Here is a 19,678-nt window from a genome sequence, read left to right on the forward strand (position 1 = left end):
CAATTCCTTAGAGGACTAGGGGAAAACCCTTGAATTAACCATGGTGCACTTGTGAAAAACTCCTTGCTGAGGGCTTGTGTACACCCTTGGAGATTAGTTGAGTTTTGATTCGGACACTCCAATGCCAATCAAAAAAATGTTCATCAAATTTATTTTGTAGTACTCTTTTTGAGGATTCAAGTTCAAAATAGCATTTGAATACAAAATGTGATTTTGAAAGCATAAACCCAAGAACATGATCTTCTACCATTTTTAAGTCATAGAGTTCACTAGAGGCTCTTAACCCACCTTATAAAGTGTGGCATGCTGCTGGAAATTGTGTTCATGCATATAATATGATAGTGGTGTTGGTGGTAGATAGTGGCATGTATAGAATACGATAGTGGTGTTGGTGGTAGATAGTGGTATGTATAGAATATGATAGTGGTGTTGGTTGTAGATAGTGGCATGTATAGAATATGATAGTGGTGTTGGTGGTAGATAGTGGCATGTATATAATAAGATAGTGGTAGATAGTGGTAATATATAATATGTAAGTGGCATATAATGGGTTATGATGATGTTTGTAATATCTCCTATATAAGGAGTGTCATTTGGTCTTGTAAGATAAGAAGTTTTGAATATAACAGAAATATATTCCTTCTTCCTCATATTTTCGGAGTTCTTCTTCTTCATATTTTCTAAGTTGGTATCAGAGCAACAAAAAACACAGCAGCCCTAAAACCGTCATAGCCATGTCGGAAGTCACGTCCGGAACCACTTCAACCCCTGCCGCTGCCATTCCGGTGAAAACGTCCAACTCTCACTCTGTCCAAATCACCACCATCCGCCTAAATGGTGATAATTTTCTCCGCTGGTCACAATCTGTCCGGATGTATATCCGTGGGCAAGGAAAGATCGGTTACATCACTGGTGACAAGAAGGCTCCTGCGGTTAATGATCCGCTGTTCGACAATTGGGACGCTGAAAACTCCATGGTTATGACATGGTTGGTCAATTCCATGGAGGAGGATATAAGCTCTAATTACATGTGCTATACTACTGCACAAGAATTGTGGGATAATGTTAGTCAGATGTATTCTGACCTAGGAAATCAATCTCAAGTTTTCGAATTAACTTTGAAGTTGGGAGAGATTCGTCAAGGAGATGATTCCGTCACCAAATATTTCAATTCGTTGAAAAGGTTGTGGCAGGATCTTGACATCTTCAACACATACGAATGGAAATCAGTTGACGACTGCAACCACCACAAGAAAACTGTGGAAGACAGCCGTATTTACAAGTTTCTTGCCGGCCTCAACATTGAGTTCGATGAAGTGCGAGGAAGAATTATTGGCAGACCTCCTCTCCCATCCATTGGCGAAGTATTTGCCGAAGTCAGAAGGGAAGAGAGCCGAAGGAGCGTCATGCTTAAGAAAAAAGGTAATGGTGAATCAATTGAAATTTCTGCTTTAATTAGCGATGCTGCGGCCAACAAGGCTGCAAATTACCAGCGCAGGTTTGATGATAAGCCACGGGTCTGGTGTGATTTTTGCAACAAGCCTCGCCATACACGCGAAACGTGTTGGAAGATTCATGGCAAACCTGTCAACTGGAAAAGCAGCAAACAAGGAGAGAAGAATCGTGGCTTTCCTACCGCTAATGAAGCCGATTCAGGTCCCTTCAACAAAGAGCAGATTGATCAACTCTTAAAGCTGATAAAATCCAACTCCTCAACCGGTACTCCTAGTGTTTTGTTGGCACAAACAGGTAGAAATCCTAAAGCCTTCTCTTGCCTAAACTTCTCTTCGTGGATCATAGATTCCGGTGCCTCCGATCACATGACTAGTTTTTCCCATTTATTTAGTACCTATTTCCCTTGTTCTGGTCATGACAAAATCAGAATAGCCGATGGTAGTTTTTCACCTATTGCAGGAAAAGGATTTATTAAACTAACTGAGAAAATTAATCTCAATGCTGTTCTTCACGTCCCCAACTTAGCCTGTAACCTTTTGTCTGTCAGTAAACTATCTAAGGATTCTAATTGTCGTGTTACATTTTTTGAATCCCATTGTGAATTTCAGGACCAGAACTCGGGGATGATGATTGGGCGTGCTAGGATGCTTGAAGGTCTTTACTACTTTGATGAAGTACCTGTTAGTAATAAAAAAGCTCAGAGCTTTAATAGTACCAGTTCAATCTCTGTTCGAGAAAAAATAATGCTATGGCACTATAGGCTAGGACATCCTAGTTTTCTTTATCTGAAACATTTATTTCCAGAATTATTTAAAGGGATTGATTGTTCTTCTTTTCATTGTGAAAGTTGCATTTTTGCAAAATTTCATCGCTCTACTTATTTGCCAAAACCTTACCAGGCTTCAAAACCTTTTTATTTGATTCATAGTGATGTTTGGGGCCCTTCTAAAATCACTACTCTTTCTGGTAAAAGATGGTTTGTTACATTTATTGATGACCATACCCGCTTATGTTGGATTTATTTGATGAATAAAAAATCTGACGTGAAAAATTTATTCACAAATTTTTACAATATGATTGAAAACCAATTTCAAACCAAAATTGGTATTTTACATTCTGATAATGGAACAGAATATTTCAATGAGCAGTTGGGTGAGTTTTTGGAAAAAAAGGGGATTTTTCATCAATCTACATGTCGGGATACCCCTCAACAAAATGGCATTGCAGAACGAAAAAATAAACATCTACTTGAAGTAGCACGTGCTATAATGTTTTACATGCATGTTCCTAAATATTTATGGGGTGAAGCAATTTTAACAGCCTCGTATTTGATAAACAGGATGCCTACAAAGGTGTTAACATACAAAACACCTTTTGATTGTCTCAAAACTTTTTTTCCTGACACGAGGTTGTTTTCTGATTTACCCGCCAAAGTTTTTGGATGTACTGCCTATGTTCATGTTCCCAGTCAATTTCGTTCAAAACTTGACCCCCGTGCTATAAAATGTGTTTTTTTGGGTTATTCCTCAAACAAAAAGGGGTATAAGTGCTTCGATCCTCAAAACAAGAAATTTCATGTGAGTATGGATGTGTCATTTGTGGAAACAAAATCCTATTTCCCCAACACTTCTCTTCAGGGGGAGACAAGTGGAGTAGAAGACCGTTTTTGGGATATTTCTATCCCGCTCCCCAATGTCATTTATCCTACACAAAAACCACATCTGTCTGATAATGATCACTTAGGAGAACCAAGTTCTATGGTGCCTAGTCAAGAAGATTCTTGTTTAGGGGGAGAAGTACTACAAAATGATCTAAATCCTGAGCTTCAGGTTTATACTAGGAAGCGATTTCATCTGAGGAATAATGACCCGAATGTCCATCCTAATGACCCGAATGTCCACCCGAGTTCTGGCATCGAAATTTTAGGTAATCCTATTCCTTCTATTTCCGACCTTGATGTACCTATAGCAATTAGGAAAGGTGTCCGAAATTGCATTAAACATCCTATTGCAAATTACCTCTCCTATCAAAGACTGTCTAAAAACCATAGAGCTTTCACATCTAGGATTTCACACTTGTTTGTTCCAAGGAATATACAGGAAGCATTGGATGATCCGAATTGGAAATTAGCAGTCATGGAGGAGATGAATGCTTTAAGGAGAAGTGGTACTTGGGAGATAGTTGATCTACCCAAAGACAAGAAAACAGTTGGGTGTAAATGGGTGTTTACGATAAAATGTAACGCAGATGGAAGCGTTGAGAGATACAAGGCGAGACTGGTAGCTAAAGGCTTCACTCAAACTTATGGGATCGACTATCAGGAGACGTTTGCTCCTGTTGCTAAAATAAATTCCATCAGAGTACTGTTATCTCTTGCAGTAAATTCAGATTGGCCTCTACATCAACTTGACATTAAAAATGCATTTCTCAATGGTGATCTTGAAGAGGAGGTGTACATGAGCCTACCGCCGGGATTTGAGCAGAGACTTGGAAGTGACAGAGTATGCAGATTGAACAAGTCATTATACGGACTCAAACAATCACCAAGAGCGTGGTTTGAACGCTTTGGGAAGGCAGTTATCAGTTGTGGCTTCTCGCAGAGTCAAGCAGATCACACAATATTTTATAAACATTCAAAAAACAGTAAAATTGCAATTTTGATTGTTTATGTTGATGACATCATTTTAACTGGTAATGATGAAGCAGAGTTAGCAGCCCTCAAAGAGAAACTCGCAAAAGAATTTCACATTAAGGATCTGGGAGCCCTCAAGTATTTCCTCGGAATGGAATTTGCAAGATCCAAGGAAGGTATATTCGTTAATCAGAGAAAATATGTTCTTGATCTCCTTGGAGAAACAGGTATGCTTGGTTGTAAGATGGCGGAGACTCCGATCGAGCCTAACTTGAAGTTACAAGCTGCTAAGGCTGAAGAAGTCAAAGAGAGAGAACAATATCAGCGACTTGTAGGGAAATTGATTTACTTGTCTCATACGCGGCCTGATATTGCCTTTGCAGTCAGCATGGTAAGTCAGTTCATGCACTCACCAGGGGCAGAGCACTTTGAGGCCGTTTATAAGATCTTAAGATATTTGAAAGGAACTCCAGGGAGAGGCTTACTATTCAAGAAACATGGACATCTTCAAGTTGAAGTATACACAGATGCAGACTGGGCAGGAAGTGTTACAGACAGGAGATCAACATCCGGATACTGCTCCTTTGTAGGTGGGAACCTAGTTACATGGCGGAGTAAAAAACAGAATGTGGTAGCTAGAAGTAGTGCAGAAGCAGAGTTCAGAGCTGTTGCCCATGGAATCTGTGAAGTAATGTGGATTAAAAGAATTCTTGAAGAATTAAAGCTTTCTCACCCGACACCTATGAAGGTCTATTGTGACAACAAAGCAGCTATATCTATAGCTCATAATCCAGTTCTACATGATCGCACAAAACATATAGAAGTGGATAAACATTTCATCAAGGAGAAAATCAATGCTGGCATAATCTGTATGACCTACCTTCCAACAGGTGAACAATTAGCTGATGTGCTAACGAAGGGACTACACAAGAAGCAATTTGATAAGCTGACTAGCAAGCTGGCTATGGAAGATATCTTCAAACCAGCTTGAGGGGGAGTGCTGGAAATTGTGTTCATGCATATAATATGATAGTGGTGTTGGTGGTAGATAGTGGCATGTATAGAATATGATAGTGGTGTTGGTGGTAGATAGTGGTATGTATAGAATATGATAGTGGTGTTGGTTGTAGATAGTGGCATGTATAGAATATGATAGTGGTGTTGGTGGTAGATAGTGGCATGTATATAATAAGATAGTGGTAGATAGTGGTAATATATAATATGTAAGTGGCATATAATGGGTTATGATGATGTTTGTAATATCTCCTATATAAGGAGTGTCATTTGGTCTTGTAAGATAAGAAGTTTTGAATATAACAGAAATATATTCCTTCTTCCTCATATTTTCGGAGTTCTTCTTCTTCATATTTTCTAAGTTGGTATCAGAGCAACAAACCATGAACAGTATTTTGGCATGCCCACATGGTACAAAGTGGACAATATTTTGGTGTGTGCTCTGGCTGTGGGGTGTTGACAAAATGGCATCGTTTGTGGGAACTCTAGCTCCACCGCGTGGACCCACACGCTGGGGGGTTAACGTGGGCAGTGGAAATCTTTCCCACATCGGTTCGCTAGAGACTCTTGACCCACCTTATAAGGTGTGCCATGGCCTCAAACCTCCAAGAGACTTGTTCTAGTGGAGGAAAAATAAAATTGTGCCTGCCTCCATGGTACAAAGTGGACAATATCTTGGTGTGTGATCCAGCAGTGGGGTGGTCCATACAACATGAAAGATAGGAAAAAGAAGGGAAAAACATGAGTTCAAGTGTGGGTTCATCTAACCAACACAACATAAATAGATTTAATCAAATAAAAATCCTAGCATGGCATCTATACATTAAAAGTAGATAAATCCCAGTCAAATAAAGATCTAGCAAACAAATGGAGAGGGGATGGAGGAATGAAGATCCAAGCCACCAATACTTCAAGTGTTTGAAGATGTTCCAAGAATACTCCGACCAAGTCTTCAAACCCTCTCTCAAAACTCACCAAATGAGCTTGCTAAACTCATTAGAACATAACCCAAACCTTAGATCTTATGAACTAAGGTCAAGGTAAGAGTTCAAGCTTACAAAAAATGGAGGTTTGTTGGACAAAATGAAAGAGAAATGGGGGAGGAAGAGCACACAACAGTGCTGCTGGTTTTTGTGCAGAAAAAGTGGGTTTCTCTCTCTAAAATAATGTTACGTGATGTAGAAAAGTGTCCCCCTTAATCCTTGATCAAACCCCAATTAATCAAATTTATCTAAAGGCTCAAATTCAATTTAGAAAAAAGACAAAACAATCCAAACCATTCACTAAAATTCAGATTTTCGTACACATGCTTATATACATATAAAATAGGTTAGCACAATGTTTAGAGTAGTTTATACCCAAAGAGGAATGGAAGCATAAAGTTAGCATTGAGGTACAAAGTGTGCTAGGCCTTTTTTAGCAAAGTCAAGGCGTGAGGGGAGTAGAGAGGAATATTCAAATTTGTACACTAATGAGGGTAGATGAGACTTTAGTTTATTGCAAACTTGGCCCATAATTCAAAATATTAAAATATCTCAAGCTCTTTTGCAATTTTACAACTTTGTGGGTCTTGCTGTGCAATTAATTAATCTAAATCCATATTAATAATAAAATAATAAAATATAATATTTTTAATAAATAAAAGTTGTCTATCTGTCCCGGAGAGTCTTATCTCTCTAATCTCAGGTCAGAATGGAAAACAGTTTGTACGTGTAATTAAAATTATTTGTATCTCAATTACAATAAATGAAAGTTTAAATAATTTTCAGTTCTTGCATCATGTGGCCCAAATTGTGTAATTATTAGTCTATCTTAAACTCTTTCTGTTTCAAGTCTCGATTCATTTCAAATAATTAATTATCAATTAAGTATTATAAAAAATATATTTTCCTGTTAATTTAATTTTTTCAGGGTCTCCACACGGTCTACTTTTAAATATTTATTTTTTATTTTTAAGAAATAGTACACGTTTGGATGAGTGTTGAACATGTGTCGTGAAGTGTTCAATAAGTGTCGGTGTCCGACATGGACACAACACCTTTGAAGTGTCCACATCTCTCAAAGTCTTAAAGTTAACATTTAATCTAGAGGATACAAGTATGGTGTTTGTAGCATTCCCTGTCCACCTCGCTAAGTCATTTCATTGATTTTCTCTCTTTTGTGCTTGTTAAAGAGTTTTTGTTCAGCATGGCAGTATTTTGCTTCTGCATGAGATTTATCTGTTGGCAACTTTTAGGAGCATTTGAAACTGAGTGTTGCAATTTAAAACGCATGGGATTGTCTCTGTTTTTGTACTCTTTTGTTTATTTAGTTATTATTTATTTGGGGATGAAATGGATTTTTAGTGTGGAAAATTGTACATTCATATTTACATTTTCCACTGGAAAATTTCTAGTACACTGTTTCAGGATAGTATGTTTCTTCATTATTCTTAAATTATAAATGTTCTTCTGGATATTTTGGACTTTTAGTTGTAGTTTAGGTACTTTGGTTGTATTTATTATAATTTTTTTTTTAAATTTTAAATTTATATGTGCATGCATTTTTCTTGGTAAGTATAAATGCATGCATTTTTTTAACATCTATTCTTTGTGCCATTGTAATTCAAAAAAAAAAAAAAAAATTCATATGACTCAGATTACATTTCATGATACTGTTTCAAGAATAATGGCTGGATAATCATTGTTCGATTTCTAACTCAAATTACATTAATGATGTGGTTTCTATTCATGTTAACAGCATGGTGGTAGCACAAATGCTTTTACATCCTCTGAGCGCACCAACTATTATTTTGATGTTATTTCTGACAGTTTTGAGGAGGCTTTGGACAGGTAGATTCTGTTTTTCTTTCTGTCAGATGTTAATTTTTATTCTGTGCTTTCAAACGCTTTTGGCCTAGATGTTATCATGTCGTTACTGTTCAGATTTGCACAGTTCTTTATCAAACCATTGATGTCAGCTGATGCTACAACGAGGGAAATAAAAGCTGTTGATTCTGGTTAGCATTTTCGTTTTGCAACTAGATTATGTTGTCACACCTGTAAATCTGCAATCATTGGTGATCACCACACCCCTTAACTCTCATATGCAGAAAACCAAAAGAATTTACTGTCTGATGCTTGGAGAATGAACCAGGTGTGAATTATTTCTCCACTTGCCACCTGTTATAAGTTTTTTTTTTTTTTTTTTTTTTTTAAATTTCTTTTAGTAATTGCCCACTGGTGGAATTTAGCTTATGGACAAGCCATGTAAATTGTCCTAGAATTCATTTGACTCACTGTTCTATTTATTGATTTATTTATTTTTGGGTATTATTATCAACATATTGAGACTTTGATGTGAATTGGGTGTGCTGTCCTGCCTATAATTATTTTGATTTTTATATATATATATATATATTTATTTGTTTACGTATTTTGATGTTATTTATTTATTTGTTTTCACGCATTTAATAGTCAGCACAAATGTGAAGGTTGTAGGAGTTTCTGGAACAATTTCATCTACCGGCCATTCCTAAATGTATCTCAAACTGCCTATATGTCAGTTTTGGTTTTGGTACAACTGCCTTCCCTCACTTAGTTTAGCTTTCTTAGGCAAAAGGGAAGTATTATCTGCTCGCTGTTTGATCTAATGGTTCTCTATAATTTCTTATTATGGAATTTAATTTTTTAGAAACTAAGATGGCCAAGAAGTTGTTGAACTTGCTTGTTTTCTTCAATATATAAATCATGTCTGTTCATGCTCTTCTTTGGATGAAAGTTGGGCTGTGGAAAATAGTGGGATGTTCTTGAAAAATTATTTCTTCCTCGTTAACAAGAAGCCTCGATTCATATTCTAAAGTGGGGAATTGTGGAAGGCTAAAGCTCGGTAAAATGTGAAAGCCATTGCTTGTTACTGGGTCATAAGAAGGTCCATACCAATCAAATGATTCAAATTTAAAGGCCAAAGAATGCATTTTGTCCTGCTATAAGGGTTCTATGCCTCTCAAGATTGCTCTACTGCTTACAATTTGTGGTGATGACTGGTTTAATTGGCAGGTATTTCTTGGTGCTGCCTACAAGTATCTCATCATTTTTTTCCCCAACTAGTGGCAGGGCACATGCAATGCATGTGAAGAGTTTATCTTGAATTTTTTAAACTCTTTTGGGTTGTTTGGTGGTTGCTTTTTCCAGAAATTTAAATAAAAAGTGGATTTTAACTAAAAATGAAATGAAGGATGAAAAACAAGAGCTCCAAACTTAGCCTTGAGAGGGCCCTAGTGTCAGAACTATGCAAAGTTATATTTGTCATGACATATCTATCCTTTGAAGTTGCATATAGAAATGGTGAATATGTTGATCATGTTAGAACACTATCATAGTTATGGTTTGGTCTCCATTATTATATTAATTTACTTTTTATCGGAGCACTTTGTAGTTAAGGATTGGTATCTATGACTACCTTAAATAATAAGTGATATGCTTTTTGAGTACCCGCTAAATGCTATCACCTTTCTTCTGTGGACACTTATCCCCTTCATTTTTTTCCTATTACAATTACAATTTTTCCCTAACATAAACTTTTCATTTTATCCACATCCCAATCTTCTCAAGAGGGGCCTGCTAGATTTACAGTTCAAAGAAAAACAAGTGGGGGTCAATTTTAGTGGGTGGAGGTTTCAAAGAAGTGGGGGGAGGGGTCCAAAGTAAAAGGGTGGGAACTAAAAGCAACACTCATACATATATATATATTCTTCTTATCAAAATTTGAATAAGTGTGGAAATATCTATTATGTAAGATAGACAATTTTCTCTTTATCCCTTTGTAGTTTGGTTTATGTGTTGATAAATCCGTTATCATTTAGAAATAAGCACATTGCCCTTTGTAGTTTGAGGACCAAAATACACCGTTAAATTCTGTCAAAATATCCTCATTGTCTTCTCTAAACACACTAAGATGCACAAACACTTCTAAGAAGGTGATGTATCTGTGTCGTGTACATGGTGGACACCGATACTCTTAGGACATTTTCCAGACACGTGTCGGACACTCTTCAAAATGTGTCATACTTTTTAAATTTTTTTTAAAGATCCAGACACTCTTCGGACACTTGGAGGACACACGTGTCTATTGATTAGACACATATGAAATTAATTATAAGTTTGAATAAAACAACTTAAGATATGATAATGAAACAAAAATCATATAAATTTATCAAACACATGATTGGGTTCAAGATGTTTGTATATTTGACAAAGAACAAGATGATGACCAGTGTGTTTTCCCCTTTGATGCGTCAACAAGTGAAAAGTTGGAGTATGAAGAAGTTAATGGTTACAGTTATGAAGAAGAATCGGTTTGTGATGAAGTTGTCGTTCATAGGGTTGATGATGTTTCAATCTTTGATTCTTATGATGACGACGGTGATGATCTTCTTGTGGATGGAGGGAACGATATTGGAGATGAAGCATATGACAATGATGGTTGGGGGTCATCTTGGCTTTGCTCTTACCTTGCTTCCCATGGAAAAAGTGGTTGCAACGCAACCTTCCAAGGAAGTTATGGTGGAGAGTCATGAAGTTGAAGTTTCATGGGTGTTGGATGATCTTTGCTTCTGAGAAACGCCTCCTATGCTATCTTCAAAGCCAGTTGTTCCATTTTGTGTTGAATTGGTACTTGGCCGGCTTCTTGAAGGAAGGATGAGTTTATTTTTGGACCATACATGAAGCATTATTTGTTGACATCTTTCTTGCAAAATGACATGCTACATTGGTGGCCTATTCACACCTCAACAAGTCTTCGGTTGGGGTGCATAAGCAAGAACTCGTTTTGAAGGAGAGATATTTGCTAGGGTGATCTTGAATAAGGACTTGCAACTACTTAGTCTTGTTCGCCGTTGTGTGTACATGGTGCTTCCATTTGTTGATATTTTGAGTTTTTTTTTTTTTTTTTGTTTTGTTTTGTTGATGTCCCAACTTGAGGACATGTTTTCTCAGTGGGGGGAGTCTGATGTAGTTAGAATTAGTGGTGTAGTTATGTTTTAGTATCATAAGAGTTAGTTGGGTCTCTTGGCCTAAAATAGGTAGTTAGGGTCTATGAAAATGAGTTTTATGGTTTTGAGATCGTATTTTCAGAGCTTAGTGCTCTTGTATTGTATCCCATTTTGGGCAGTTTCTTTCTCTAATGAAATCTCTTTCCTAAAATGGCTTCATCAACATGTTAGCTGGTTTCTTCTTTGTTACTTTTCCACTTACGTAGTTGACTAAGATGGTAGTAATGAAGTAATTGCTAGAGTAATACTAAAGATACACACGACATGAACTTGGAATACAGAACTCATATCCATGTAAATTCATTATTATGTTTGTCTCTTATTCACTTGTAAGTATTGTTTACAAAATACTACTTGAAATAGTTTGTTTTCTATGAGAAGGATGGATTGAATTAGAAATACATAGTTTTATCATATTAAAGAATTCCTGTTAAATTATTTTCTATCTCACTCTCTTTTGAGTTTGTTGCTTACTAAATAATACTTTTAAGGAGTTTGCCTCTCTAACTGCTTTTCTGCTTTAAATTAATTATTCTGTGCAGCTTCAGAAACATCTAAGTGCAGAGAGTCATCCATATCATAAATTCAGTACAGGTTGGCAATTTCAAAGTGTTTATTATGTTACACATCATTTAAACCTGTACAGCTGAAATCTTGTTGTGCATGGATTCTATTTCGCTTGGTTTTAACTGTAGTTATGTTATGCTTACTGATCTGTGATTATGATGATGCTCATTTTTCTTTTTCTTTTTTTGATAAATAAACAAACTTTATTAGAACGGGATCAAGGCGATACAAATAATACAAAAAGAACAACCCTCAAAAGATAAAACCTAACTAATCAAATCATCCCCAAAATCTACTAAAGCCAACACATCTGAATTAACCGAAATCATGACCCAACTATGCAACATCGTAAGAGGCCTCCTCTTCAATCATAAAACCAAATGAGACAAACCTTGAAAAATACATCCCACCAAATCAATGACATAAGACACTAGGACACTAGCATCCACGCCTTCTGATGCCTCTTCTCTACCCTACCCCCACCCTAACTCCACATCACCTCCACCACCGAACCTGATTGAACACAAGCTAAGGCCAAAAGTCGCAACAATAAGCATCCAAAGTTGTGACACTACCAAATAATGAATAAGCAAATGATCCGCTGTCTCCACATCACTGCAACACAAGCAGTACCAGTTAACCAAAATATGCCGACGTCGAATTAGATTATCAATAGTCAAAATGCGCCCCAATGCCAGCGTCCACACAAAGAAAGCTACCGTGGACGAACTTTTTGCCACCCAAATGCTCTTTGAAGGAAACACATGAACATCATCACCAACAAGAACCCGATAAAAGGAGGACACCAAAAAAACCCCTTTTGACCGCAAGCAATCCCAAGGAATCCTCCCCTACCCCCCAATCACAACCCATAAAAGAAGCCCAAAGGATCCACCAATTGATCCAACTCCTAATCTTGTAACTCCTGACACAAACTAACATTCCAAACAATCGATTGTCCCTGCTTAAGCCCATAAGTTACCACCGTCGCCTCCCGATCAACCGCAATACAAAATATCAAAGGGAACATCACCTCCAATGGCACTTCACCACACCACCGATCCCTCCAAAAACAAACTCTATCCCCACCCCCACCCGGAAACAAACCCTCTTCCAAAACTCCTCCCTTCCACACACCCCGACCATGAGTCTGCCCCATTGGGCTATGATGTGTCATGACATACTGGTTGTGTTTCACTAGGAAGATGCTTGTTTTTCTTTCTTTTGTTGATGTAAAAAAGTTTTGGTTGTTTTTGCTTGTATAAACCCCAACACCCCCCCCCCCCCCCAACCTAACCATGGAAATCATTAAAGAAATTTTAAAGAATTATCTTGGCATTTCTCTTTGCTTTGGTTGTACGTCTAGGTTTGGGTGTGCTTGAGGGACTACATGTCTTTATATTTATATGGACTTTTTTCTCTTTATCATCAACAATGAAGAAATCATATTAGAGAATGTGTCGAGGGGGCACAAGCCACGCAACCTTTGTACAATTTATATCTTTATGTAGTCTTTGCAATATCTCTTATGCTCTATTGTTATTTCTTTATTTTTTTAATAGAATTATCCAGTGGAAATGATTTTTATTTTTATAAAGCACTTGGATTATTAGTTACTTTATGACTACCCAGGTTTCTCCTGTGGGCTGCTGAATTATGGGGGATAAAACAAGGAGAATAGGATCAAGGCTTGCAAGACTGTTACTGTTAAATTTCGAGATTTAAAATGGTCATGAACAGTTAAATTCATATGTAGCCTTTATTTATTTATTTATTTTTTATGCTAGAATAGTATACGGATACCTCATCATATGACAATGATGTGGGATAACATATACTTCCGTGGAAACCGAAGAGAAAATGGATTATGTGATGGGAGTGTGTGACTTGAACTATTGATTGGTCTATGCATGCATTTATTTATCTGCTACATTGGAATTAACAGCCAAATGTGCCTTTGTTCGAATCATTGTGTAAGGCCCTAGCTAACGGAGTTCAGTGAAGTGAGGCCTCAAACATCAAACAATATTTTACTGAATAGAGTGAAGTATATATAGATTATGTGTGTATATACATATGTAGAGAGAGAGAGATATGTACCTTGTCTTTGGTGTTAAACACATGAGAGTAATGAGCCAAAACTTTTCTAGTGGACATCCTTAAATTATTTAAATCACACAGCAACTTTGATAGATTGATGTGTACTGTGCCAAACATATAGGGAACTGGGATACGTTGGAGGTTAAGCCAAAAGCAAGAGGGGTGGATACAAGGCATGAGCTTCTCAAATTATATGAAGAGAATTATTCAGCCAACCTCATGCATCTGGTTGTATATGGAAAAGGTAAGTGAGTAATTTAGACAATATTACTTTATCAGCTATAATTCTCTATCTCTTTTGTATTATCAAGTATCATAATCCCTTTTATGTGTATTTATTCAGAGAGCGTCGATAAAATTCAAAGCTTAGTGGAGAGCAAGTTCCAGGAGATCCGAAATATTGATCGAAGTTATCCTTGTTTTCCTGGTCATCCTTGCACATCAGAACATCTTCAGGTATTCATATGACTATTGTAGTAGTCCTTTTTTCGAGGCCATTTTTATTAAGGCGAGAGGTGAGGAAAGATTTATTTATTATTTTAATAGAGAATTATCCATGCTTTTTGTTTTCTCAAAATTGAAATCAGAATAGTATGGATTGATAAAGAAATTGCTGTGAAAGACTGCAATTAATTTTTGGTGCAGTGCGATTTCTCAATTTTTCTAAGCTTAAGAAATACCTCATCAGAGTGAAATTTTATGAATTCTAAGGCTAAAAACCCATAGATTATTTGATATGCAAAGTAGTTAATGATAGATATTGTCTATTGCTGTTTTAAAAAGCTCAGTGCAGCTTCCCTGACAAAACCTGAAAGCTTCTCTAAAAGCTTTAAGTCTGCTTTGAAGTAGGCTGTTCATAGCAAGTAGACAACGATATTTTATATTGGTTAGTACAAGGGACACATATTTTAAGGAGTGAGCAATGTACTATGAAAATTAATGGGGCAAGGGCCCTGGGTTACTTATGAAATGTTTTGAGGCATATTTATTGAGCTTCGGCTGCTGGGGGCAAGGCTCAGCCATAAGCCTCCATAACTATTTCTTAAAACTATGATTGATGAAAATGTTGCATATATCAAAATTGTTGAATCTTGTTTTTGGTTTGAAAAAAAAAAAAAAAAAAAACTGTGAGATAATCATTTTGTTGCCCTTGTGTTTTATGTTTGTTTTTTAGGTTCTTATTAAAGCCGTCCCAATTAAACAAGGTCACCAGTTGAGGATCATATGGCCGTTAACTCCAGGCATTCGTCATCACAAGGAAGGGCCAAGCAGGTATCTTAGTCACCTGATTGGCCATGAAGGAGAAGGCTCTGTGTTCTACATTTTGAAAACTTTGGGTGGGTTCTCAATATCATTTATGTGACCACCAGCAATAAGCATGTGTGGTATATTCTGCCATCCATCTCCAAAGTCCCAAGCATGGGATTTAGATCCTGGTTAGGACATTATTTCTTATAGTAAATTGGTTTCCTAGGAGAAATGAATGGCCAAGCTGATGAGTGTGTGATTGACTTCTGCACAATAATAATCTTTTTGGGCCTTTCTTTAGAACAATATTATGGATAATATTGCTGTAGCAAACTCTTTGGCTTGTCTTGGTCTTTTTCCTTGCAAATACCTTATATATATATATATATTCCAATTATTCTTAGTTAAGGAGCACAATGTTTTGGCTTCTAATTACCTTATAATTCTGATAATGATGTTCACATTCTTTCCACACATTTTTTGTTCAAGATCTCGTTTTAACATCAATTTAATTGAATTTTTTAACTTTCATGGAGGTCAATTGTTTCTCTTTTGACAATTCATCTTGATACAATTTGTATGTATATATGTCTATTGATAAATAAAAAAGGCATCCCTGTCCAATGGGGACATTACACCTTCCCCTTGGTGGTGACTCCTCCCAAGATGATAGTGATCTTTATCATCCAATTTGCATGGATCAGTTTAAATAGTACAAGTACAACTCCCTTGGTATTCGTGGTGGCATTCCAGTTCAGATGATGATACAGATAGTGACTAGATACGTACTGTTCTGGAGGCGTGGCAGGAAATATTCAAGTCAATGAGTCAATGGAAGTGTTAAATGCTTAAAGACAAGATTCATGATATATGGAACTAAGAAATAATATAATTGCCATGGAGACATAAATATGTAAGGGATATGTATGAAGTTATGTATACATAATTTGGAGCCAAATGCAAAAATGCAATAAATTGCAATCCCCAAATAGTCGCGATATATGGTTCTAGTTGATTGTTCTTTTGTTGATTCTATACAAGACAATAGTTGTGGAATATATCTATAATGACTATTTTATGGCTTCCGCCAACCAATATTAAGAGTTGTCTGTGTGTGTGTATGTACACTATGTGGGTCAATTGGTAGTTCTCGTGAAATGCCTTTTCTCAAGAAAGTCTTTTGATGTTGTTGCTCTTCTGGAATTTTGTAGGTTGGGCTACTAGTTTGTCTGCTGGTGAATCAGATTGGACATATGAGTTCTCTTTCTTCAAAGTAGCGATTGATCTGACTGATGCTGGTCATGGTTAGTGTCTTTAATCATTCTTTATTTATTTTTCTCTCGGTGGGAGAACAATGGGAGGCAGGGAATTCATCTGGTTTGTGTGTGAGAGACAGGCAGGGAAGAAACCATTTGACTTTCTTTTTGTTAATAGAGATGTGAAGCTGTACTCAAATTTCACATTTATTTTGGTGAAAATCAAGATATAATTTCTCCTACCTAACTGATTTATGTAAAATGCTATCGTTTTACTTAAATGTGACAGAGCATGTTGAAGATATTGTGGCACTGGTGTTCAAATATATACAACTCTTGCAACAATCTGGTCCTTGCAAATGGATATTTGATGAGGTATGTAGACAGTGCATGAACCAAACTTTTGTTCGCAATTAATGTGTATTCAGATGTTGAAAATTGTATGGAGCCCATTGCTGCAGGTTTTCACTGGGAATTTGAGTCTAGAACTGAACTGGTGTACTTTTCTTGCATTGTTCATGCAGTAGGAATATTATCCAACTAGTATTTTTGTTTTCTCAAATGAGATAGTAGCATGTTTATATCATTTGCAAATACGGTTGTGTAATTCTTGATGTTTTCACTACTGTTATTGAGGAGATATTTGATTTTTCAAGTGTTCTTCTTAAACAGTTGGCCTTATTATTGGATAATAGAATTTTTCTAAATTGCCATGAACAGATGGTTATCATTGTCTAATGGAATTCATTTATCGACTTGTAAGACACTAATGTTTTTTCTGGATCTTGGATTTGTGAAGGGAAAACAAACAGGAAGGAAGAAGTGAATCAAGTAGAAGCTAAATGTTTTTCACTTTTCCCCTTCCCTTTTCTTTTTACTCCATAAATCCAAGATCCAAACACAGTTACACAGCCTAAATGTACATAACTTTGAGTCAATCCGATTGGAAACTTCTAAATTTCTCCTTAAATTAGTTTATTTTATGTATGTTTAGAAGCCGGTTATTATGTTCCGTTCAGAATGATCAGGAATGTTTTGACAAGTTTTTTCTATGTCTTGTGTCATAAGCTTTTTTGAGTGTCCTATTCTGGCAAAAGCCGTGCTCACTTTGCAGAGGGTTTATAAAATTATGTGCTTGTTGCCACTAATCGAAACCAAAAACATGATGATTTTTTTCTTTGAATCAATATGAACTGAATACTTTCATGCAATTATTTGTCTTAATTGTTTTTCTCTAATTTTGTGTTGGATTCCTCATTGTTCTTTAGTTGTTTAGCTGCACCATTTTTTCATTTTCACAAATTCATGCCTTTCTGATCAAAGGAATTTATTTGGAAGTTAAGTAACTCTGGGCTCAAGTAACGTACCCTGACCAAGTCTATTGGAAATGTTCATGTATCTTTTTCATAATAAAGAGTGCAAGGGAGTTATCATGGAGGAAAAAAAGAAAAAAATTGCATCCAGGTTTTCTTTGCTTGCTTCATTGTTTTTGTTAGGATTCTATCTTGAGCCTGATTCCTCTCAGATTTCTAACCATTCTTTATAGAGACGTGCTCAATGTTCAGATTTGCAATGTTTTAGCGTATTATTTGAGTGTTTTTGGGTTGGGCCACACAGATTAAATTTGTTATCAGTTTAAATTTGGTAATCATCAGGAAAAAAAAAAAAAAAGAAGTAGAAAATATAAGAGGAAAAAAATTAGTTATATATGCGGAAGGGGGCGTAATTGGAATGTCAACATTTTCTTCCCGGTAAGATAATTGTTAGCATTGGACTGTCATGGGGTACATTACTTTTTCCTATTTTCTTAAGTTTTCATGTTATGATGTCAGTGTTATAAGGAGTCCATGTCCCTAGTTAATATCATAATGGCATAAAAAAATGTCAGTATAGTTTAAGCTTATTAGCAGATGGATACGTGTAAATGACCACTGCTTTATCTCTCAATTTTGCTGGTTGATAAGTGGCATTATATATCTATATAATTGGTCTCGTTTGGCATCTAGCTAAAAAGGTCACATTTTTTTTCCGAACTTTTTGTCTTTAGTGACGTATCAAATTTTATTTTTTTCCCATCATATGGTGTCGAAGAAAGGAAGTAAAAAAAAAAATTGAAAAAAAATCAAAAAGAAGTTACCAAAAGAACTGTTTTTTTTTTTTAATTTCTTTTCTTTAGTGGACTTTTTTTCATTATTATTATTATTATTTTAACTTTTCTAATCGTGTAGTCTAGTAGAACCTAAAAGTCTGAAGCATTTTTAAAAATTTAGAAAATAAGTTCTCTAAAGACGAAAAAAACTGAAGAAAAAAGCTACTAAGAAAGCCATTCCCAAACACCGACCTTTTGCACATTTCATCATTGCCTTCATGTATCATTACAGGAATGATAAGATTTTTTTTGTTTTTGTTTTTTGATAAATAAGCAAACTTTATTGAGAAAGTATCAAGACGATGCAATGAATACAAAAATCAGCTTTTTTAAGCTGGCAGACAAAAACAAAGAACTGCACGAAAAGCCCAAACAACTAACTAATCAAATCCTCTACAAAATCCACAATAATCAGCACATCCGGATCTACAAGAATGATAAGATTTTTTTCTGTGTGATGTGTTTATAGCCATGGTTTAATCTGGAAGGCATTTAGCAGTTTGCTTTCTGATTGTCAATGCTTTGACGTCTACTATTTTTCGTTATCATTTTTCTGATTCTGAGACATTTTAAATTCGTTAATGAAGCTTTCAGCCATTTGTGAGACGGTCTTCCATTATCAAGACAAAATTTCACCTATTGCTTATGTGGTCAATGTTGCATCAAATATGCAGGTAATTTGAGCAGCCATTTGACTCATTTCTATGTTTATCTGATGGTAGTAAATTCTCTCCAATTTATTCATTTATTTTGCAATGTATTTTTCGTTTTTCATGATTCAGCATTTTGTTCATATTGGGCATGTTTGATTAGTAGGATTATAGCATAGGATTGAGATTATTAGTCCATGAACTCACAATCCCATGTTTGATTGCAAATTTTATTAATCAGATTACATGTGTGGCGGACATTCAATCGAACGAATTGGTGAATTTTTAATATTGAGAGTGGTTGAGGGTCATAATATCAAGTATGAAAGAAAAAAAACAAAAGAAATACATAATAAATGGTTATCTCACTAATTTAATTGGATAACTACTCCTACTAGTTCATGGGATTATTAATCTTTTCACTATTAATCCTGTTAATCAAACAAGGCCATGGAGTAGAATAGACATGGACATGGAACGTGATTACAACACCATGATGGTTTGTCAGCACAATAGATCCTAGAAAAGATAGGAAGCAAGACACAACAGTGACACAAGAAGCTATAGACATAAATT

The 19,678-nt window shown here is 35.9% G+C and overlaps 1 protein-coding gene across 1 annotated transcript in view; it reads left to right on the forward strand.

Annotated features, from left to right (window-relative positions):
* LOC114318147 (insulin-degrading enzyme-like 1, peroxisomal) overlaps positions 1-19,678 on the forward strand; it is an 83,876-nt gene that overhangs the window by 17,378 nt on the left and 46,820 nt on the right. The window contains exons 4-13 of the mRNA XM_028265007.2: positions 7,841-7,932; positions 8,026-8,099; positions 8,193-8,236; positions 11,675-11,726; positions 13,921-14,043; positions 14,143-14,255; positions 14,974-15,136; positions 16,259-16,351; positions 16,593-16,678; positions 19,040-19,126. Coding sequence (XP_028120808.2) covers positions 7,841-7,932; positions 8,026-8,099; positions 8,193-8,236; positions 11,675-11,726; positions 13,921-14,043; positions 14,143-14,255; positions 14,974-15,136; positions 16,259-16,351; positions 16,593-16,678; positions 19,040-19,126 — 927 coding nt within the window. The remainder of the gene's footprint in view (positions 1-7,840; positions 7,933-8,025; positions 8,100-8,192; positions 8,237-11,674; positions 11,727-13,920; positions 14,044-14,142; positions 14,256-14,973; positions 15,137-16,258; positions 16,352-16,592; positions 16,679-19,039; positions 19,127-19,678) is intronic.

This window comes from Camellia sinensis, chromosome 12 (assembly GCF_055761805.1).
Source record: "Camellia sinensis isolate YWXY chromosome 12, ASM5576180v1, whole genome shotgun sequence".
Taxonomy (NCBI): Eukaryota; Viridiplantae; Streptophyta; class Magnoliopsida; order Ericales; family Theaceae; genus Camellia; species Camellia sinensis.